The 23,348-nt window shown below is 34.9% G+C and overlaps 1 protein-coding gene across 3 annotated transcripts in view; it reads right to left on the bottom strand.

The window, feature by feature from the left end:
* The window catches only part of LRBA (LPS responsive beige-like anchor protein), a 401,187-nt gene that overhangs the window by 332,035 nt on the left and 45,804 nt on the right, over positions 1-23,348 (bottom strand). For all 3 annotated transcript variants that reach the window (XM_062602815.1, XM_062602814.1, XM_062602816.1), the window contains exons 6-22: positions 22,159-22,280; positions 21,886-22,012; positions 20,529-20,648; positions 20,072-20,218; positions 19,037-19,234; positions 18,234-18,367; positions 16,940-17,048; positions 16,680-16,832; positions 15,494-15,662; positions 13,479-13,558; positions 11,853-11,915; positions 9,975-10,072; positions 6,723-6,815; positions 5,725-5,833; positions 5,087-5,168; positions 3,288-3,411; positions 2,853-3,045 (exon numbers count right to left, since the gene is read on the bottom strand). In XM_062602815.1, coding sequence (XP_062458799.1) covers positions 2,853-3,045; positions 3,288-3,411; positions 5,087-5,168; positions 5,725-5,833; positions 6,723-6,815; positions 9,975-10,072; positions 11,853-11,915; positions 13,479-13,558; positions 15,494-15,662; positions 16,680-16,832; positions 16,940-17,048; positions 18,234-18,367; positions 19,037-19,234; positions 20,072-20,218; positions 20,529-20,648; positions 21,886-22,012; positions 22,159-22,280 — 2,121 coding nt within the window. The remainder of the gene's footprint in view (positions 1-2,852; positions 3,046-3,287; positions 3,412-5,086; positions 5,169-5,724; positions 5,834-6,722; positions 6,816-9,974; positions 10,073-11,852; positions 11,916-13,478; positions 13,559-15,493; positions 15,663-16,679; positions 16,833-16,939; positions 17,049-18,233; positions 18,368-19,036; positions 19,235-20,071; positions 20,219-20,528; positions 20,649-21,885; positions 22,013-22,158; positions 22,281-23,348) is intronic.

Here is a 23,348-nt window from a genome sequence, read left to right as displayed (position 1 = left end):
TTATAGCAGCTGCATGTATCTTGATGTGTAGCTCTGCAAAACCTATCCAATTCTGTAACACTAGTCCTTTATGTACTAGTTCTTTATCACAGAATGGTGTTATAAATTAGTGGCAAGAATAGTGCAAAGGTTGTAAAAAGGAAAAATAAGCAGTAACCCAATACAATTAGAGATGAAATAATAAAAACACAAATTGGTTATTCTCTTAGCAATATTAAGGAAATATTTTTGTTCCCGTAATTCTCACTACACTTTGAAAGCATGCTGGAAATCAAAATTAGCTGAGATGCACTTAGCATCAAACAATTTGCCCACTGAATTATGTCTACACTATGTTACGTGTGAAGATATATGAATCTCGGTATAAAAGGACACAAGAATATTCAAAACAAGTAAAATTAGAGGAAATAACAAATAATTATTATTATATATTAATATCAGTTTATGTGGACATCTTCAAGTGATTTGTAAGGTTTTATCACATGGATTTTTCTGTGATTTCTCCTAATTATGCTTCTGTAATTAAAAGTTATGAAATATTATGTAGCTTTATATTGCTAGCTGCATAAATTGCATATATTATTTATAAAAAGTTCAAATGACAAATGTATAATGAAGGTAAAAAATCCCATTTTAAAATCCTTCCTTATTGCATCATCATTCGAATCACTATTGCTAAGCTAGTTTCTGGGTGCTTTTGTTTAATCATTTCTGTCTAGGCTTCTGAAACTGGAGAATATTAGCAACAATGTCCAAATAAACCTAACGCCTTTATGATTCCTTCAAAATTACACCACCACTCTGCCACTAGCTCTGCCCACGTTGACACACACACACTTTAAACTTTGCCATTGTTCAGCTTCCTCTGAAGTAGGTTGGAAGCACAGTCCTTACATATTGACTAGAAAGCCAACAAGCTAGACTTGGGAAAACTGATACACGAAGTTACTTCTACAACCAAGGATTCTTCACTATGTCAGCATTCCAGGAACCAAAATTGAGAAATACAAAGAGTGAAGCATGTCATTTTCTCATTCACTATGGTATTGCACAAAAACATACAGCCTTTGGGGGGGGGGGGGGGGGAGGTGCAGGAAGGAGGGTGAGGAACATTATCTGTACCTCAATTTTTTTAGTATATTCTAAAACTGTGGCTTTTTCCTTAACATCTGGCTGTGGCATCACAATAATTTTTTTTTTTTGTCTGTAAACTCCAGACCGTTGGTTAGTCATTTTGACACAGAAGCTGTTTAAATGGTATTTCTGACATTACATTATCTTACAAAAAGAGTCTAAGAATAGAACTACAGCTTATAAGTTCATGCGCTAGATAACTTTTGAATTCAATACACCAGAGCTCTGTATAACAGAGACAGAAAGGTGGCCTTCCTTCACTCACCTCTCCAGCTTTCCCCAGGGACAGTTCCCCAGCAATCACACAAATGCTTTAAATTATGCCAGTATCTATAAAAGCACATTAGGGATCTTTACTCTGGCTGTAGCTTGCTATTGTACAGTCTACCCACCCACACCTTCTACAACCTGGGAGAAAGAGAGCAAACAGGTTTTTTGAAGACACAAAAGAAGATTAAGGCTACTTCAATGACTACAACATGATCTCTGTAAGGGTTAAAATTTGGCCCTGGGCTCTTTGCACCTGGATTCCACTTAGGTAAGTGACTAATGATATTATTTCACACACTTTTACTACACAGGTTTCTACATTTGTCTCCCCATAGCCCAGTAATCCACCATTGCGCTATGAATGCAGTAAATAGACCTGCAAAAATAACAGTATGCTTGCTGTCTGCAGAGACTGACTTTTTCTTGAGAAAAACAAACTCGCACAAAATCAAAGACTTGAGAAATGCTAACAATTCCTTAGAATCATACAGTGATCTTTAGTGTTCACAGATGGCCTTTTCACACCATTAAGTTTCACACATTTATAAATGTATAATTTTAATTTAATTCATCTCACATACATATTTCTGATAAACCAGAATAATTATTATGAGGCCCAGGCTGATCTCACTCTTTTGTTTAGAATAAGGCAGGGCAGTTATCCTTTATACTACTGAGCCTTGTTCAAAGATCCACTAATAATTTTTATGATATAATTCTGGTTGGAACAACAAAAAAATCCGATTGAAGAATAGCAAAGGGTAATAGTCTCATTCATACTGCAAAGGATTTGTGTTCTCACCCTGTATTCCATGACAGCTTAACAGCTGAAGCAGCTGTCTTAACTTTGATTTCTTTGCTTTTACTGGTTCATTTTACAGCCTTTTGATGTTACTAAAAAGGTATTTTTTGTTTATGAATAGATGTGGTGCGCCACCTTGTGTTCATGCCCTTATTAAAAAGCAAAACCAGCACTAAAATTTTGCAGAAACGCTGAAATTTCATTATCTCGTTTTTGAAAATATGGGCCATTTCCAGCATAAACTAACACTATCACAATTTATCGTAGAATCATTGGATGGTTTGGGTTGAAAGGAACCTTAAAGATCACCTAGTTCCCTAGAACCCCTTGCCATTGGGGTCTACTAGTTTAAAGCCAATTGTTAAAATACATCAGCTGTAGAAAACTTGTACTTCAAGTGTAAGGAAAAAAGCTCCCTTCTAACTTACATGTTTTCAACCCCAAGCAACAACAAAAAATATTCGTGTTCAAACAATAAAATTAACATTTAACTGTCAAATATTTGAAAGTTAAGGCCAATAACAAACATAAACACTGAGCTTTTATTTAAGTACCACCCATCACTTCAAGACTATCTTAGCGTATGTTACAGCACTTCAAGGCTCTAAATCGAAATCAGAATTTCACAACTATTTCAAACACTCACCTTTGAATGTGTGATTGACAGCGTATCCACCCAAACACGCCAGCCACCCCACTCATACTTGATTGCATGGTAGAGCAGAATTCGAAATATGGTGTACACCATCTCAGTTATCTTCTGTTCCTCAGAAGTCTTTGGATTAAAACAGCAAAGGGAAAGCATCCACTCCTGCCAGACAGAGCACTGCAACAAACTCCTGCGAAACGCACACATGCTGTTTAATCAAATTTCAAAATCTCCCTTAGAAATATACTTCTGCTAAGTCAAGAATTCAGCATGTTTAAAACAACTGCTATGTGGAAACTTATCTGATTTTACATATTGAAGACTATAATATAGAATTTGCTGAACAGCTGTAAAGCTGTATCTGCTTAATGAGTCTAATTTAATAGGAGACCCTGTTGCTTACTTACATGTGTATACAGCAAGTTGTCTTACCTCCTATTTTCTCTGCTGTTATTAAAAAGTTTAATCATATCTGACAGAAATGCTCGCCGAACCTCCAGAGTTTCTGGACATTGTGGAGAATTACGTAGCAGGATTGCAATAACCTTCAAAATCTCTGTAAAAACAGTTCATATGCAACAAATTATTATTAAGCACAGCAAAAAAAATGGCACACCTTCCAATATTTTTTGTACAAGAAAAGTGATGTTACATAAAAAAGTTTTATGCTGAGAAAAAGCACATCTCTATTTGAGTAAAAGGTTTAACTAAAATCCCTTCTTCCTAGACATTTCAAACCTGGTCACCATTAGGGAGATTCGAAGGCCTGTGCAGCTGAAGAAAATGGAAGCTAAGTTAAATTATTCTGATTTTTTTTTTAACTATCATGTTTAAGCAACACAAATGTTACCACATGACAAATGAGAAGCTATCAATCTGTCAGAACCTTTTTCTAAGGAAATTCACATAATAGAATGCATTCGTTATAAAAGCAATCTATGAGAAAAATATGTAGATTTTGCTCTACCTTTGTAATACAGAATTTTCAAAGAATTTAAACAACTTCCATTATACCTAACAATTTCTAAAACTCTGAGAAAGGGGACAAAACCCTCCTGATACAAAATTTCATCTCTTATGAGCATGATGCTTCCTCTGCTTTAGGAGACAATCAAAATTATGGGTATATTCTACTTTCTGAAGCACTGAGGCAGACACTGTTCTAATTACTTTCTTTTAAAGCAAATTTTGTAAATAAATGATGCTGCAATTTGAACACAGTTGCTACGACACTTTTAGTTCACCTTGGACAATTTCTTTAAAAAGAGAAATTCCTTATCTGATAATATCAGCACTGATCTTAAAAAAATTACTTTAGAAGTAACTCTGCCTGCTAGACCTAGATAATTCCATACTCATACCTCACACTACAAATAATCTGTATTAACCACAGCAGTGACTGCCAACTTCAAAAATATTAAAAGAAAGACACAGAAATGTCCCTGCATCTCTTGCTTTGGACAGATTTACCACAACGCAAATGGCATACTGCAACCAGATTTCTTTCCTCTGTATCTGCTTTGCTTTCCTTTCTCTTCCCCAACTTTCCACATGAAGCAAACTCACAACTATGACCTACTAAAGCAGCCATGAAAGTGAAAAATCTATTATTTCTCAGAAAAAATTAACTCCCAAAGCTATCATAAGTCCATTGTATTATATACAGAACACATTAATGATACCTATAATTCAGGTGAGGAGATCAGTATTTTCGCTTAGTTCAAAAGACATCTAAAGTTTCATATCAAGATATTTCCCATAAAGTAAGCTAACCAAAACAGTGAGCAGATACATTTTTACTACTTTCCATCTAGTGTTGTCATACTGAATGTAATTTATGATGAGGGTTGTTTCCATATTTCAGGTAATTTTAGTCTGACATCATTAAATAATGCAATCAGAATTTTGCTGGAACCTTAACATGTATTAAATCAAAGTATCCTGTGCATGCAAGTCTTGAAAAAACATTTCATAACATGACTGCACAGCCAAAAAGGGTGAGTTATAAACTACATACACATTTAGACACATAAAACTTCTTTCAAAAGGCTATGGACACATACTTCCTAAATAACTCCAACTAAATGCACATTATCTTTCTTTTAACATGAAAGACAACGTAAAACTAAGATGAGAATTAAGACCGATGGATGAAATTAATAAGCTTTCTCATGTTCTTTTTAGAGCAGACTTTTTTTATGGCAGCATTTGGAAACATGTATTATTCTTACGAGGATTTTGTATCTTCACTGTTGAATCTGGGTCAGGATGTTGTTTATGTATCACTTGAGTGCAAATCTGTTCAGTCAGAATCTAGCAAGAAAGAAGAAGATGTCATATCAATGCTCATAAAGACAGCTTACTGAAAAATAGTTGGATAACATCCTTCATACAGCACCATTTTTATTTCACCATAGTTCTAAAAATTATTCCAAAAAACTCATTTGCTGTCTTTCTGGAAAATTTATTTCATTCTGTCCCTAAAATTTTATTCTGAACTACATTTTTTTTTCCTCTTAAAGCACACGCTGTTATTTTAAATACACTGGAAAAGAAACCTCAATCTAACCAGAACAATCATCATAAGGCAAGATCATTGCTATAATAAAATTCTACATATATATGAGTGTCTGCTTGAGACACTCAGGTTACTCATTAACTCAAATTGTTTATAATGAGCATAACCAAGTTAAGGGAGGGTTGGATCTCAAGTAGTCAGCTTTGGAAAAAAGAAAAAAGCAGCGCTCAGCAGCATGACACTAAGGTTTAATGTCATCTGGAACATATCAGCACAAATATGTAAGCAATTTTCTAACAATGTCTTACAAGTAATTAGGAAGATTGGATCCTAACTACAGTATATTACTACCTCAAATAGGACATTGTATGTGGTCATGGTGATTAAACTTGTCTGAAGCATCAGCCTTTCAGCCAACAAAGAGAACAATCCATGTCCAAGCATGACTTCAGCTTTTCTCCTAAAATAGCACAGAAAGATAAAATAAACTTACGTGTTCAACTTGCTTTAGGGGAAAAAAAGTTTAAAAAGTTTGCCTCAAGAAATATGAAATGACAAAAACCTTTTTTTCTTTTTTACTCTCCAAGTCTTTCCCTTTTGGTTAAGAAAAAGGGCATGGATTCAAAATTCTGAAAGAACAAGTCATCCCCCTGAAGTCAGACAGGAAACAGCTAGCTTTCATCCATAAACGCGGCCCACCCACCCTGAGCCCTAAAAGCTGAAATACACCCTTAGGAATTTCTTGATAACTACTATGGAAAGGGCATCTTTGTCCTCATTTCATTCAAAAATATAACCATGGACAGCGATCTCAGTAATTATCTACTATTGTAGGCAGCTAGAGACATACTAAATCTAGTTCTCAGTAAGTAACACAGGGTCCAAATCTTACTAGTCTAATTCCTGCTACCAATTTCAGCAGAATTATGGAAAAAGACCATTTGAAAAAACAGACAGCCATACCACAAAAAACTATTAAATGACCTTGGTTAGGAAGTGATAATGCCTGGAAACCAGTTGCCAATAACAAGTAATTCCACCACATCAGAAATGTAGTAATGACAAACAAATTGAAGAGTACTTGAAGAATAGTAGCTTCAATTCAATGAAGCATATTTAGTGATTAACCTCCAATATGGCTTTTTTTACTTTACATACAAACATGCATGTATAACTAAAATAACCAAATAACATATACATAAACAAATAACATACATAATACATACATAATAATACATATATAAACAACATATACACAAAACAATATATGTCATATGTGTCACAACCTACCTTTTTTCCTTCACTGGGGGGTGGGGTGGTGGAGTTTCAAGACCTAAACCAGTACTTACTTTGGAGCCAGATGCTTTAGGAAATATCCCATCACTTTTAGAGCTTGCACCCTGATGCCTTCACTTTGTGATGCTAAAAGCTTGTAGACAACCCTAAATGGAGAGAACACAAGGCTTTCTAAAACAATTGAAATACACAGCAATTTTTGGAAAGACAAATTAACTAAGTTAACTGCAAATAAATTTGTATATGATCCTGCTTTAAAAGAATTACTAACACTACAAAAAACAGCATGTCATTACTGTTAACATCACAATAGTTTGTGATTTCTCATTTTATAATTACATATAGAGATTTTTAATAAAATTTAAATTCCTCCCAAATATCAATACGTAAAACATGCTATGAAAGGCTGCTACAATCCCTATATTGGGAACTGTCTTAATCTGGTACTTTATCCAGAAAACTAAGTGTTGTTTTGGTATAAATGTGGCTGGATAGGAATTGCCATGTATGGAGTGGGATTTATTACCAGCACTAATATTTGACATCTGTGCACACTGTTGCACCCTCAGAAGGGAGAGAGGAAGACACAAAGTCAGAAGGCATTCTTCTCATTTCACCTCCAATGGTTTTTGCTCTTCACCTCCATCTAATTGTGCTCTACATCCTGTTATGATTCTCCATGGAGAAGGTTTAAAACAAAGCTGAAGAGAGCAATGGGCATGTCTGTAGCAAAGTACTAGGCTTGACTAGCTGAAAGATTCTTACTGAAGTTTTACCAAGAAAGAAAATGGGTGTAAAAAACACAGCAGGGAAAGTGTCAGTGTAACTGATAAAAGTCTAGTAAATTAATAAATAATTGAAAGTACAGTCTTACAGTGGGAAGTGTCCAATAACCTTAAATGTATTTTACATTACCAATTCAATCTGTAACTCTGCACAGATCTCATCACATGTATCCATGCCTGCCACTCCCCAGAGTAAAAAGAAATCACACTAGTATTTAATCTTAGCTCCTCAAAAGTTTATTTGCATTTATTCTTTCATTAAATATAGCTTATTTATACCGTGAAAAATTCTAACATTGGCCTCCTGTCAGTGGGAAGAATAACAAATGGAAGATTTTGATCCTTGCTAATCTCCCATAAAAAGTAAGACATCAAAATGTATTTATCAATTGCATCTAACTTCACTCATTGCTTACTTTTTAGACATTAAAGTGCTTATGACTATGTCACTATCTGATTTTAGTTGGGCTGTGGTTCATGGTATTGGACAGACCTTTGAATTTGTGAAATATAATTTAGCTTATACCTAATGTAGGCTACTAAGCTCTGGAAAAAAAAAAAATTAATTTCCTAATGCTCCATGAAATGAAGCTGGAACTTCACAGAAGGCACAATGCTCAGCCTTTACTGTGAACAACTGCTGAGAAAAATTTTTAAGAAATTTATATCACTTTATTAGGGTTAAAAAAAAAAAGAAGTAAAAATCTAATTTCAGTTATTCTTGAATCTTTAAAAAATATCCCATGTTACAATAGCGCATCTTAGATCAGCCAACTGTAAAGAGTTCGAAGGACTGACTTTTTTTTTAGTCCTTATCTATACATAACTGAGTATTCATCACTCGTTATACTTTCCTTCACTTTCAAATACCTAAAAATATTACCTACCTAAACTAAGAAAAAAAACAGAAACAAAACAGTTCTATACTACAATTTAAGTGAAAACCTAGAAGTGATTAAAACACAGTTATCTGTAACAAGTAACTTATCTTGGAGAAAGTTACAGCCACAGCAACTAAAGAATCAAACAAATGAGCAAGCCCATTTTACAATGTTAATTCAAGCAATATAATCCATTTTACTGCTTGTCTTAACAGAACAGTATGAAGGTTACCTAACTGTACAGGGAAAAAAAAAATATTTCCTTACCCTTATTATTTCTTTAATAGATTTGTTACTTCTTAAATTTAAATTATTAAAAACCTCCAAATATTTACAAAGCTTTGTAAAATTATTTTTAAATTTCAAGAATATGGTGTTTTAATTGCAAAAAGTAGATGTATCAATATGATTACAAACAACCTGTTAAGAGACTACAAGACAATACAAGAGCAAAAAAATGTAACAAGGCAGGAAAACAAAGCGATTTCTCACTCTGGACTCACTATTCATACTGACTTGCCCATATAACAGTTAATAAAAAAGAAAGTGTCTACTGCCAGTTGTTAAATAAAAACAAACATATTCCATTGGAGATTCAACATGACATTCAAATACTGTATTATTTAGAGGTTTTATTAGTTTCCCATAGCATAATACATTACCATACAAATGAAGTCAAAGCTGAAGAAAATAGGTAAAAAAAGCCAGCCTAACACTAAAATGGGGGAAAACAATTATGAACAGGCCTGAATGTTGTCTCTTGAGAAAGGGCAACTGAAAAAAATATATGTATAAATAGGGGTTAACCAATAGGTGCAACAAAATGTATGAATTGAGACTCTGCCTTTACACAGCAAGAGAATTACTATTCCACATACCCATCTAGGAATAGTTCTTACATTTGTCTGCCTATTCCAATTCCTCCCCCACTACGTCCAGGCATGTTCATTTTAGACTAAAAAAGTCCCATGATGTGACCACCCTCTGCAAGCCACAACACAAAATCAGTCGTAACTAAGTCTTTTTCCAGCAGATCTTCTCTTGTGCTTTTACTGTTACTAGAACCTGCAACTTTGCCTACTTTTCTCTCACAGTGGTGTTAAACCATACTTCGCTGTTTGTTAGCAAAAAGAGACTGTGAACAAACCATACCAGAAAGTGTTGAATTTAAACAAAAGATTTCTTCTGCAAAATACCAGTAATGCTCTACATGTAAAAAAGAAGGAGGGGAGAAGGGGAAAATAAAGAAGATCAGAAGAAATCTGAACCAATTTTTGTCAGCCCATTTTCAGTTCTAAAACATATGCAAGAATGGGAGGCTAAGGACTAAGCACTAGTAGACGAAGACTTAACATCAATGCACAGACTAACCCAAATTGATCACTACCTACTTAAGTGTGACTGACAGCTTGAAAACATTAAAAAAAAAACACCTCACTGATAATAAATCCAACATCACCTCTTGTCAAAAGAACACCTGGACACAAAAATCTCCAGGCCAAAAAATCTCCAAGATGAGCAGTCTAAGACTGCAACACATACACTGACAAGGACGTTTTAGATTTCATGGGAATTCAAGAAAGCAGCAAAACAGTCAAAATACTGTCTCCTTTTGCCAACTTACAAAATTCAAACTTACTGTAATCCATTCCTCTGATCAAAAGCAGGAATCATAGAACTGGGATGCTCTGACATCAGAGCAACAAGCAATTGCAAGACATCCATTAGATTGTCATCCTGTTAAATGAAAGTTACAAATCTGAATTAAAAATGCGTATCGCTAGAACATTTCTTTGGCTAAAAGAACCCCTAGAAAACATTTCAAAATCATCTGGAGAGTAACAGTAAACTAAGGCCCAAATCAACCAGTCCAGAATCAAAAGATGCATAGAAATGAAAGGCAAGTGCAGGAGAAAATGTTACCAAAAAATCCCAAAACTGTTTTTAGAGTGATATATTTGTGTTTGTGATGCAAGCCTTTGTAAGCGAATGGACTACTGGACTATGTTACTTCATTCCACACACATACTCATCTGTTTGCATGTATGTTTCCTGTTCTTTTACTACACAGGAGCAGCACAAGAACGGCTGTATGCTTTCAGGGGCACAAGGTGGTGTTTAATGCAAAATCTCTTCTAATAAATGTCCACCCAAGAAAAAAAAATACCATCACCTGCCACAGACAACATTTAAAATGGGTAATTCAAGCTGCACAGTAAAGCCTTCCATATTGTTTGTCTAAAGCACTCTAAGCTACCATTTATTAATTTGTCCCAAGTTAATTATAACTAAAAATCACCTATGGAGTAGGAATGCAACTGTCTTTTCCCGTTCTTTGTGGCATTGAAATGAAAGCTTATTTAAAGAAAAAAAAAATAAAATAGACAAACCAAAATACACTACTATTTCTAACAATTTGAACAAAAGTATTCTGATTCTTTCTCTATTAAAAAAACAGTTTTACGCCCCCTGAACAACTGTATTCAACTGATATTATTAGCTTACATTATAGGTGCAACCACTGACAAATGAGCTCTATGAGAAGGCTGAGTTTTACTCTTATTTGTTTATGTTTTTCAGAATTTACAAACCTATGGGACTCAGACTTCATGGATCTTTTAGACTTGACGATGCAAACTCCTAGGGTTGTTAAAATATCACCTCCTCATCTCAAAGCTACAAAAAGCTTATGCTATTTTGGTTTACTCATAAATGTTACCAAGATTCTTATTTTTTACATCATCATATGAAATAGAATGATTTAAATTACTTGTCCATGGTACTACCAAGTAGCAGTAACCAGCACAGAGAATAAAAGGAAACTATAGGTGGTAAACAAAAGAAGAAAAAAAATCCATACTGCTTGAAATGAAGTTCAATTAATTCCTTATTTTGCCCATTTCAAGCACCCTTACAGAGATGTGATCAGTTAGATTTATGTCCCCATTTCCTTTGTCTTTGATGTTGCATCTGGCACAAAGTGCCTTTTCCTGGTGCTAAAATATGAAGATGCAGATGTATCAGTGGTAACCAATGTTTTCTCCCAATTAAGTTTACATAATTCTCTTAGATGCCATTAACATATATCTTTATTTTTTAATGCATGTTTTCAATTTTATTGTTTTATTTAAGAAGCAAAATAAAAAGGAGAGAAAAACAAAACAAAAAATATTACTTAGGCAGCTTAAAACAAGGTTTGGTCTTTTTTTTTTTTTAAGTCAGTCTCACCATCTGTTTTTCTGCTTGGTAAAACAGTTTGCAGAACAACATAAGAAAGCATTTTGACTTACTGGCTTAATGAACTTCAATCTAACATTGAACATAGTGCTTAAATCACTGCAGAAATACTGGCAATTCAGCACACTACACTAGAGTTGGACAATCTTTGCTACTTCCTCTGCAGAGCCATCTTGTGGCATAAAGAAGGTAATATTTGAAAATATTTCACTATTTGGTGGTCACAAACAGTAGTAGCAGTACACCTCTCCTCCCACACACACCCTAAATTAAAAATTACCTCATGTATAGTGAGCAGATAATTGAGGATTGCCTGCAATTCATCCTCTTTTATTCCATAGTCCTTTAAAAAAAAAAAAAAAAAAAAATCAGGTTACTAACAATCATCCTTCACGCACAAAAGAACTGCTTCCAAAAGAGCATTATTACAAGCAATGGTTATATACAGAGCCGACAAGACAAATTTGTTTTCACTTGGTACCATAATAGCTTCATAGTTAGAAGGCAGCTTTTTCCCTACCCAAAATATATCTGCTGAAAATTATAAAAGTGCTTTACAACAACTCCAATATAGGCATAAAAATAAGCTAGATAGTAATATAGTACATGAAATTGTTAGAGTAACACATGAATTGATAAAGACAATTTCAATGAGAGCTTCCTATTAATACAAGAATCACATTAAGGTGGCAAGGAGGATTCAAAAGCAGATCTGGGTGTTTAATTATAAGCTTGTTAGGTAGGCATGCCTACAGCTGAGTTTGCTTCTTATTTTCCACTACAGAATCCTATCTTCAGTAGCTATCAACTTTGCAGAAATTTAAATCATTTATGGCATCTCTGTCAGGAACATGCCTTGAGGTCTTTTTGATGAAAATATAATAAAAACAGTTTCTAAGAGGATGAGAGTAGGGAAAAGCAGCCTTCTTCATTTCTAGGGCTTTTATTTATTTTTTTTTAAATCTCTCATTTCCAAAAAATATTTTGCACTACTGTACAAGTAGAAAATTTGCAGAATAATCAACATTTCATTATGGGCTTTTTACTGTCCTTGTGAAACACTATCCAAAACCATCCAAGTTGAAAATCTTTGACAATAAAAAAAAAAAAAATTAAGCTGACACTTAATGAAAGTCTTTTGGAGTTTGATGGCTAAATTGTCCCCAATTTTTTAAATTGGATGTTCTGCAATTGAAGTAAGAGTACAAGAGTCAAGAGCAGAACTTTTCTGGTAGTTACTACTTCACAGTAACTGCTGGGGCTAAGGGTAGGAGCACAGATAACACACTAGTCCCTTAGGCAACACAGGGAAGAGGGGAAAAGGGAGCCAAATTCAAACACGGAGAAGACAGCCTACAAAAACAAGAGATGAAAGGAGGTCAAAGCTTACAACAGGAAAGGGTTAAGAAGAGTCTGTAAGTAGTAGAGGAATATTGAGATTCAGCAGTTCTAACAGTTGTGAAACTTATTGATAGTGTCTTTCTTATCCTCCTCTGTCCCCCTTGCCCGCAGCATTTAATGTCAAAGTTTGCTCTTAAATCTAAGCATTTTTGATGCAGGTGGTATTGTTCTTGTCCATAAAAAAAAAAAAAAAACACCAAACAAACAAACAAAAAACCCACCAAAAAAAAAACAATGAAATAAAATACTTACTTTCCCAGTAGTAAACATTTCTAAGTTAATGATTTAACTGCTTCACTTTAAATAAAAACAGCTTAAAAGGAGGAAAAACGCATATTTAGCACTGCTGTCTGTGGCAAGAGCCACAACAAAAAGATGAACTTTACATGGTATTTCTATTTATTTGCTTACAAAATTCAGTTTTCTTAGAAAAAAGGCTATATTTAAAAACATTTCTTTATGAAAGGAAACTTAGATATTTTATCAAGATTTAAAGTTATCCTACCTTCATCACCAGCTGTTTAATGAACATCAACAAGAATGCTCGCAGAGATAAAACCTCTTTTTGAGTAGGCCGTGGCCCATCTACAAAAGAAGGAAAGTAGATAAATGAAATAGAAATAAACAGTTCTTATTTGACTAGTATGCATTTTCACAAAAAGAAAAGTAAAATGCATTTCTGGACGAAGAGGGCACAATTCTAAGTAAATCCTTCCCCACTACAACAGTAGTGCATTTCACTGTTTATTAGCAAAATGACCAACCAGTGAGGTTCTACTAAAGCTTTTCTTAAACAGTTTTCTAAACCCCTCTAAATTCATTAACACTTCCTTGCAGTGCCTATGAATCAACTTCATGCAAGGAATAAAACTGATATGAGAACTTTATGTCAGAATTTCCAGATTTCAAATTTTTGCAGTTTACAATTGTTTTTAAAGTTCTGCTAAAGCTCAATGGAAGAACTACAAGCCATTATTACACACTGGCTACATACACAACAGCAATCTATCTTACAATGCCATGACTTCATTTGTTAACTCAAAGTCAAAAGGACTTGCTTCTGCCGTTCCTGTGTGAAACAGACTTTCACAGGAACATTTTAAACGCTGAAACACTGACTAATTCCCTAGAGAGGCAAGGTTAACAAAACAGGTGCAATGAAATGTCAAAGCCAAGTAAAAGCTTTCCTATAGAAAGCAAATGAACTGTTGCAAATACATTTCTGGGGACAGTTTTTATGTTTACTCTTAAGTTCATAGCTCTTATGGTCTTAATCATCATTGAAAAGCAAAGCAAATAGCAACAGTAAGTGATCATACAGTCTGCTTTTACACAGTATAGGCCCACAGGCATATTTGGTTTAAGAATTGTTATTTTCGATACAGACGAGCCTAGTCAAAATAAGCCGTTAAACTGTATTAGTGAAATACCCTACACATACTCTTGCCTCAGGCTCAATAAATCAGTTCAGAAACTGAAGTAAATCCATGTCTTCACTAAAAAGAAAGGAGAAAACACACATGTGCTGCTCCTTACAGAATGCAAAATACAACAGAACAACCTTTGCAACCCTCAAACAGGAAGGGTTGGTCATTTTGGGAAGTTGACAGCAGGAAGTCAGACAAACCTAAGGAGTTCTCACTCCCAGTGCATCTAGCTCTCTTTCATCACCTGCTGCTTTCTCTGAAATTTCAGAGCCCTTCTTCATTGCCGGAATGAGTAGAGATCTAAGTTATTCTCCCTTTGCCAAGACTGTCTGCCCAAACCCATAAAACACAAAACTATAATTAGAAGAGTCGTAAAGTCATGCTTCCAAACAGCATTAATTCCCTTATCTGTGCCAGTTCCATCCACATGTGTTTATGTTCTGCTGGAACACATTTCACTTCTAGTTTCTTTTAGACTACTGGAATTCTTAGTCAAGCAGCTACTCCCTTTGCTTCTTTCTTAGAATCAGTACTCTTGTCCTATGTTCTGTGTTAATGACAAGTACTAAACACCTGTTCTAATTTTCTCATTACTTCTTTCACCATGAGCTTGATGTCTGGATTAAGCACACTTATTAAGCAGTTTTCCAACAAGTTCAGATCCCTACACCTGTCATATAAACTCAGTATGCTTGTTTTCAGCTATCCTGCTATCATCAATAGATATTAAAACCAATTAAAGACTGTCAAGTACTTGAACAAGCTCTGTAAAGAGACCACATTCTCAGGCACAACTCTACACTTCCCAAACCCTGCCAGTTCTGTAACCAGTTCTATCTAGCATTAATACACATAGGTCTTTGATGACAGGGGATATGACTTCTGAAGAAAGTTTCCATTAGACTGGGAAAAGAAGCTTTCAAAAAAAACCCCAAACCCTGTGAACAAAAGCACGCTGCTTGAACTGTTACAATAAACCCACCCCATTAAAATAAAATTCTTTCTGGAACAATTAGGGTTCTGTTCTATATACTATATACAACATTTTCTTTAAAACAAACATCCACTTGTGAGATTAGAAATGAATACACACCTATGCCTTTGGGAGTTATACCACTCCGATCCTGGGGATTCACTACCCAGTAATAATACTTTAGGGTATGCATGACCAGAAGAACTGTCCCAACTCGCCGGACTGCACCATATATGTTAACAGTGCCAATGAACTCAGTAGACAGGTAAGTGTACAGGATCAGCTGAACCTGCAACACCCAATCAGGATATCGAAAATCATTACAGCAAAAATGCACTATATCAGACAACTGCATTCTTAAATTTCATCTATTAAAATTTCTTAAAGAAATACATTTTCTCTACATAGCTCAATCACAAAGCTCTTACAACCTTTGCAAACTGATAAAAATTTTAATTTTCTTTCTACAGTGCTGTTGGTTTTTTAAGCTGGTCCATGCTCATAGGAGCAAGAAAGCATGGTATTCACACAATTGCAAATGGCTGAGATTGGAAGGCACCTCTGGAGATCATCTAGTCCAACCTCCCTGTTAAGAATAGGCTCACACAGGAAGTATTATAGAAAGGTGCATATTTATTATAGGCTCAAGTATTCATTACAGGCTTGATTATTTACATATATTTCAATTTTCTTCTGAGAAATAATGACTTGAATAATACTTAAAATTTAATTTAGCTGTAGCAAACAAATGTTTTACAACGACTTCAACAGTAGCAGTTACTGCTGTCTCAGTTTTGGAAATGCTAAACAAACCCTTATGGAATGGGATCAGAAAAATCTGGCAAAAAGGCTTCAAGTTGAAGCAACTGGTAAGTTTCCATCAAAACTGTTCACTCTCAGAGAACACAGATTCACCAAAGCAAAAATACTCTGCAGCGCACACATCAATTTAAATGAAGACTTCAAATCTGAAACCCAGGATAATTTATCTTAAAAACTGATGGTTTTTTTGCTAACTAACCCATCCAAAATTCCTTTTCAGTTTACAACACTGACTGGGTCAAGGACTCCAGAAGTCACTCCCAACTCTGCTCTGGAGAATATTGCAGGTTTCCAAAGTCCTAAAACCTTCGGAGTCTGCAAAACTGGACAGGTACATGCCGAAAAGCAGAGCCTGAAAACAGTTCCTATATGGTACCTGCTGAAGAGCCAGGACCTATAATGCTTGGAGAGTCCAAGCTTATTCTCAACACTCCCAAATAGCTACATCCCAAGATATTTTATATATAAGGATAAGCAAATTTACCTGTGCTGGAATATGAATCCATATGGCAGGATTAAGGAGAATATGATCACACAGCTGCTTCAGCAAGGGCACCCCATTGTGCAAGTTGCTCAGGTATTTTGAAAAGGCAAGGCAAAGATCTAGTACAGCTCGGGTAACATGGGCTTTGGAAGACTGTAAAAGAAGACGTGCTTAAGGAAGAGCTCTGCAACAGTCTAGGAAAAATACTTCTCTCAAAAATATTCAAAACAATGTAAGACATGAAGAAAAAATTTCTCTACCTTTTCTAAGCTATAACCTATCACAAGGAAGCCCTTACAGGAAAGCATCTGTTCTTGCATAGCAATTGAGTTCTTCAACAACTCCATGATGAAAGCCAATAAAGTAGAACTGAAAAACATAACGTTTTAGTAAAGAAAAATGTTTTAAAGACTTACAATGAGACAGAAAATATTTCCAAATTAACACTTTCATCACACAGTCCAGGGATACATTTAATGTGTTATATAAATGCACAGATGAGAATTTTTAAACAAAAAGCAAGACTACATGTTGAAAGCTCCAACTTCTTGCTTTTAATTAATGCACTTCTAACAGAATTCTGGATTCTGATACAACCATGCAATAGCAAAATTCTTCTAAAAATACATTCTTGCAGAAAGGCAACAGTTAAGTGTGTCCTCTCTGCTTTGTATTTCATTTGCAAACTTTGGCAAGATCAGTAACAAATGCCATTCCGCTTCCCACTGCTTTCAGACAAGCAGCTTTGGAAATATTTTTCTAAACACAGCTTTAGTATTGATTCAAGCTAATTCAACTCTGTGCTGCTGCCAGAAGAAATGTTGGTGCCCTACCCCACCCCCCAGTGGCTATGAATCAAGACCTTAACCAGCTGAAAACCCCTCTGATTCAGTCTGCAGCTGAATCCAATCTCTGATTCATCACATAAATGCCCAAGTCTGAGCCAGTTCAGGAGAGGCCCAGGAATGCACAAATGGGCTGAAGGAACATTGTGACCACCCCTTCATAGCAGCAATATGGATGTAGATCATCTTTAAACAGTCATGAAATTGTTCTGCAATGAAACAGAGCAAACTACACCAGAATTCTAAAAAGTAAACACTTTGCTATTAATACTACTCTTTAACTTAGGAGCTCCATCAGTTTCTGTGTATGGATGTTCCAAAGTTGGACTGAGCTGAAATGGAGCTGAAATCAGAGGAGAAGCCTGGCAGCAACATTGAGTAACAGTTATCTTCCAAAAAAGTCTGAAGGCTTCCCCAGTACATTTTCTCCAAGACAGAAGTGAGCTCAAGAGAACTGTCTGTAATTCTGTTACACAAAAAATATTGTGAAGTAGAAAATTGCATACATATTTATTTTGTGTGAACTTTCATTAAAAATTTGGTAAAAATAAGCACAATACTTTGAAGTCCTGCCTGTAACAAGGCTACCTTCTTGTTGTTAGACATAATTCATTGTTGCACAAGACAATTAAAACTACTACACCACTTAATAAAGCAAGAGGTAATTTTCTTAAACAAAGAACAGAACACAATAAGTACATGAACTCACCAAATAGTTGTGTCAATGTGGTCCGATGAGTATTGCCTATAGTCTAACTGTGCAAAGAGAGGGAAAAGTACCTGCACTCCTCCAATGGAGTGCAGGGCACTTTGGATGGAATGCGTTAAGACCGCTTTCACATCCTGACAAAGAAGAAATAAGAAATACTGAAATCTCCTTCAGAAACTGCTAAAAAGTTCACTAGAAACACTTTGAAATGTCTTCAGTACAAGTCTTATATTATTAACAAATACAAAGAAACAGCAAGTAGTAAACTGGCTGCCACAGCCACATTAAACGCCCAGGCCAGCTGACCTACTGCTTTAGATACAGTCTACAGTGCAGACATTCAGATGAATATACAGGAAGTGGCTTGCAATTTCTAAAACAAGTCTTTAATAATATTGAAACTGTAAAACAGAACACATGAAAAACTTCTGGGGAAAAAAAAAGATTAAAGGGATCAAAGGAAAGGGTAGCACATCAAGAGAGCAAAGGATGGAGATAGGTAGTATCACTAGAGGCGTGAACATATGTTAGAAATGAAGGATTTTTTTCTTCAAGTTAACACAGTCTTTGCAATAATTACTTTTTTTTTAGGTTATAGCTTTGATAAAATCAACTTTTTTCTTAGGATTCTTGTGTGTCCATATTAATTCAAGAAACAGGGGAGGTAGCACCAGGGACAACCCAAAAAAACCCTCAAGCTATCAGCAGCTCTCTATCTTTTCCAAGTCCTTATCAAACTTGATTTTTAGGATTTCAAACAGAAATCATTTGTATCCTCCAAATCTATGAAAATGTTAACATACCTGCAGCATGAGGGCATGTGGTGAATGAACAAAAATAGACGGGTTATCCTTAGGGGATGACTCTAGACATAGTTGTGCATCTGTAGCCCTTGGATTGTACATAAAAGCAATAGCACTGGATAGTTTGCCATCATACAGCAACAATTTGTGATGTTCAGCAAGGAAGAGATCACTTTCTGCCTTGAATTTGAATGTTCCCTGGATTGGGGAGCAGGGTTGAGGAAGGAAAAAAGAAAAAAAACGGATTATACATATATACATTGAGAGTACAGTTCAGAACACAACTATTGCCAAAAAATGACTAAAACATTGCCTCTTCAATCTAGCAATATTTTGAGAAGTGCCTCTTAAGAACATTGACTCAAAGTCAATCCTACAGAAATAAAACTGCAGAATTTTTCTTTTTGACCCCTGAAGAGCAACATTGTCAAAATGGTGGGTAATGTAAAAGGAACACATTAACTAAGAAACAGAATGACAGTCAGCAATGTTCACTCAGAAGGAACTAATAATTGAGGAGCAGACAGAATAGGAACCATCTTTTTAGCGTATGTTTGTACAGCTGCTAGCAAATAATAGTCTTCAATTAGCACCCTTCAGGCTATGACAAAACAAACAATAAATCACTGCAACAAAACTAATCCTCAGCACTAATGTCACACATTAAAAAAAACCCTGTCTAGCACAATCATATATAAAGCTACATTTCTAAAACAAATACATCATACTCGATTTTCAGTTTTCAGCCTTAATGAAAAAGCGATTCTCCCTCTCACAACAACCAACACGAAAATTTTGAGAAGTAACAGGAACACAATATTTTAACAAGAAATTAAATAACTGAATTAATGCTTACTTGTAGCCTGTGAGGTGATACATAGGCTTATAGAAGAAACATGGAAGAGTTTAAGAAAAAGATTATGCAGTAAGAACACTTTTAGAAGGACACAGAGGTGCTGCAACATTCTTAAAACCCAGCATAAAGAGTCTTATCAGAACTAAACTTTGGAAACTTTACAGTAAATTCTAATATACCTTATATCCCAGACCAAGCTGATAGATGGCAAAGATCTGAGCAGCATTGAGAGCCTCACTAAAAAGGTAAACAGATGTCATTTGCCCACAAAACACTCGATTGGCATCTGCTGTTTCTGAAGAACCCAGGAAACATTTGTCAAATGTCTGAAAATGAAACAGAACCAAGTAACAGGGTTTAATCTATGCTACACAAGCAAATTATGCAAAGACTATGCATATTTTCAGGGAATATTATTTTTACACAAAACAAGCATTTGAAGATCTCAGCAGAAAAATTCTAAGCTGAGATGTATAAAAGCAGAATCTGTGCCTCTACCAAACAACTGCTAATTTAATATCAACTTTTTTTTTAAATGCATAAAATGGGGGAGGTTAATTAAAAAAATGGCAAAGGATATTTATTTAATACATCAAGATGATCAACTACAGAGATTAGTATACAGGGATCACTTACATCACTGGTGTTGACAAACCATGTTATTTCTCCGTAAGATGCCAGCTCCCCATTCACATAACATCGAAGTTCACTGTTCTTCCAGCGGTTATAGATGTGCACTACAGTAACCATATACCACTAAATGATAAGAAAACAATTGATATAACTATATAAGCACTTAAGCATCAAAGTGGGGCATAGTGTAGAATAAATTCAACTATTTATCTGAATTACATTAGGATTGAAAGATTTATTTTAAGTAGAAAAGACTGAGTCATTGGTGAGCTTTCTCACATAGCTAGGTCAAAGGATAATATGCTAGTTTTTCAACAAAAGGTAGACACAGAAGCTTAAGAGATATTTATGGCATAGAACTCAAAAAATCTTCATGGTAATGCTGAACCTAATTTACACTGAAACCACTGTGTAAATAATTTCTAAGTTGGATTACTCTTAGCATGATGGACTACTGCAAATGTTGTCATTCCAAAGAGCAGGGATGGCTCCAGACTACAGACTTTCAAAGGCTGTGCATGTCAAATTATCACAAACAGAATCCATATTTACAGCAGGGGATTACTGATAAGAAATTCCTGAGGAGGCCTGTTCTCCCACAAAACCTTTACACCAGTTGCTCCAAAAGCATTAGCAGAATATCTAATTGAAAAAGGAAACATTTTCAACATAGCATAATACTACTTAATAGGCAAGCTAGCCTTGAACATCAGTGATAAAAATAAACTCATATTTTAATGATTAGATTTTAAAAGATACATAAAGCACCAAATACAACTACACTATTTCCTGGACAACCTTAATGAACATGAAGTAAAATATTCTTTTGAGAATGAACCTGTTGTTTTCCAATATGCAAGATGACCAAACTCCTAATTAATTGTCTTAGCTTGATCAGGAAAATTATATTTGGGTTAGTAATCACGCTTTCTTATAATGAAACTGCATTCTTCCACACTGAGTGAGTAATAACATTAAGGGGAGCCTCAGCAAAACCTTTTAGGAAAAGGAGAAGAGAATGTCCGAAGGTGGGAGAAAACACAGTATAAACAGAGAAGGAAAAAAAAAAAAAAATCACAAGACTTAACTTTCAAGCTGTCTATATGTACTCAGACAGCTCTCACAAGACTCACAAATTCATACAACTTTTGGTGAACTGCATTTTCTAACTCTTTCTTAAACTTTTCATACATAAAATTTAAAAGAAACAAGAATTCAGAACAATAATGTGTTTTGCTCATTCCAGTGTATCTGTTCTCCTGCAGAAAGATGCGCCTAATCAACGCCTACAACACTCCCTCCTAGCCTATATTTTCTAATTCATGAAACCAGTTTGAAAAAATTTATTATTTTTACTCACCTTTTGTGGCTTGAAATCAAATTTAACACAATGCTGGAAACCTTTTCCCTTTGATTTTATGGACGTTACAATCAAGCAGCCTCCAACAAAGTGAGCAGAATAACCAAGTCCTTTGTTTGTTCGAAAACTAACAAATTAGAACAAAATCAGCACATGCACAGATGGAAGCAGAAATCATTAAACAATTAACAGAAACCATTAAACAATTAACAGAAACCATTAAACAATTAACAGAAACCAAACATCAGAAATATGGTTTTACATAATACTCACCAATATAAGTAAGGCTTATCCTTATCCACATTGATATTATTTACAGGATCCATTCTTAGCCAAGTGTGAAAAGTAAATCCATTCTGATACGGCCACTTGGCTATAGGAGGTAAGGCAATAGCCTAAAGAAAGTAAAAAGTTATTCATGCAGAAAAATCAACATCACCATAGTATGAGTATACAGCTTAAGGTAGACATTACAAATGTATACTGATACACAGATACAAATGTGTACAGTACAAATATTTACATTTTCTCTATACTAAAAAAATCTGGCCTAACTTCTGTGCTTTTTATGCTCCATTGTTAAAATAATTAATCTAAATATTTAAAAACTGATCTTTATATCTCAAAGTAGACTATTAATAGTAAGCTACAGTTCAAAAACTAAATGCTTTAGTGGAAACCTTACAGCATAAAAACTCCTTAAAATGCAAATTCAAGCTGATTTGGTTTTGTGGCAACCTGACAGAATAATGAGATTTATAAACTTAGTTTCACATAGTGTTGGTATTCAGTAAAATAATTTATTATGAAAAAAGGCTAGCCACAAAATGAAAATCACATACATTTCACTTAACAGATTCTTTTCTCTCTTGAAACCTCATGTCTACCTAACCTTCCAGTTATGACAGATATAAACTTCCTTAAAAGAAAGGTAATACAGTCTCCACCAGCCAGATCTTCATACCACTGTGTTTCTGCTAACTCAAAAGCTCTTTTAAGTTATATGCTGTGTTGTGGGACCCTCTGTTTCAAACAGTGGGGTTTTATTGGGGGGGGGGGGGGTTGTTTGGTTGGAGTTTTATTAACATTACTATTAACTTTCCACTGTTTTGCTGTGCAGATTTGCAATACACACTTCAACTAAGACTGCCATAACCTCTGATCAAAGATCCTGTCCAGATGATCAATACCAGTGAACAAAAACATCAAAGAACTCGAGTGTCACCAGACTCCTTATTATGATCCCATGCTCCATTCAGTTATCCCTGTCCAAACAAAATGCTATAAATCCTTCTCTATACCAGCTAACTAATCAGTCTGCATGTCTTTGAGCCCACCTTTTGGCAACTGGTAGCGCTATCATTTGGTTTAACTCACAATGGATCTCGGAGCAATGATATTAAATACTTAGTTTCTATGACCTCTCAATTAAACAAAAAAGTAAGAATATCCACCCTAAGGTT

This window comes from Pezoporus occidentalis, unplaced genomic scaffold, assembly GCF_034315485.1.
Source record: "Pezoporus occidentalis ecotype Australia unplaced genomic scaffold, CSIRO_AGI_Poc_V1 ctg79, whole genome shotgun sequence".
In the NCBI taxonomy this organism is placed as follows: Eukaryota; Metazoa; Chordata; class Aves; order Psittaciformes; family Psittacidae; genus Pezoporus; species Pezoporus occidentalis.
The sequence above is the reverse complement of the archived record's forward strand: the minus strand, read 5'-3'. Positions and strand labels throughout refer to the sequence as shown.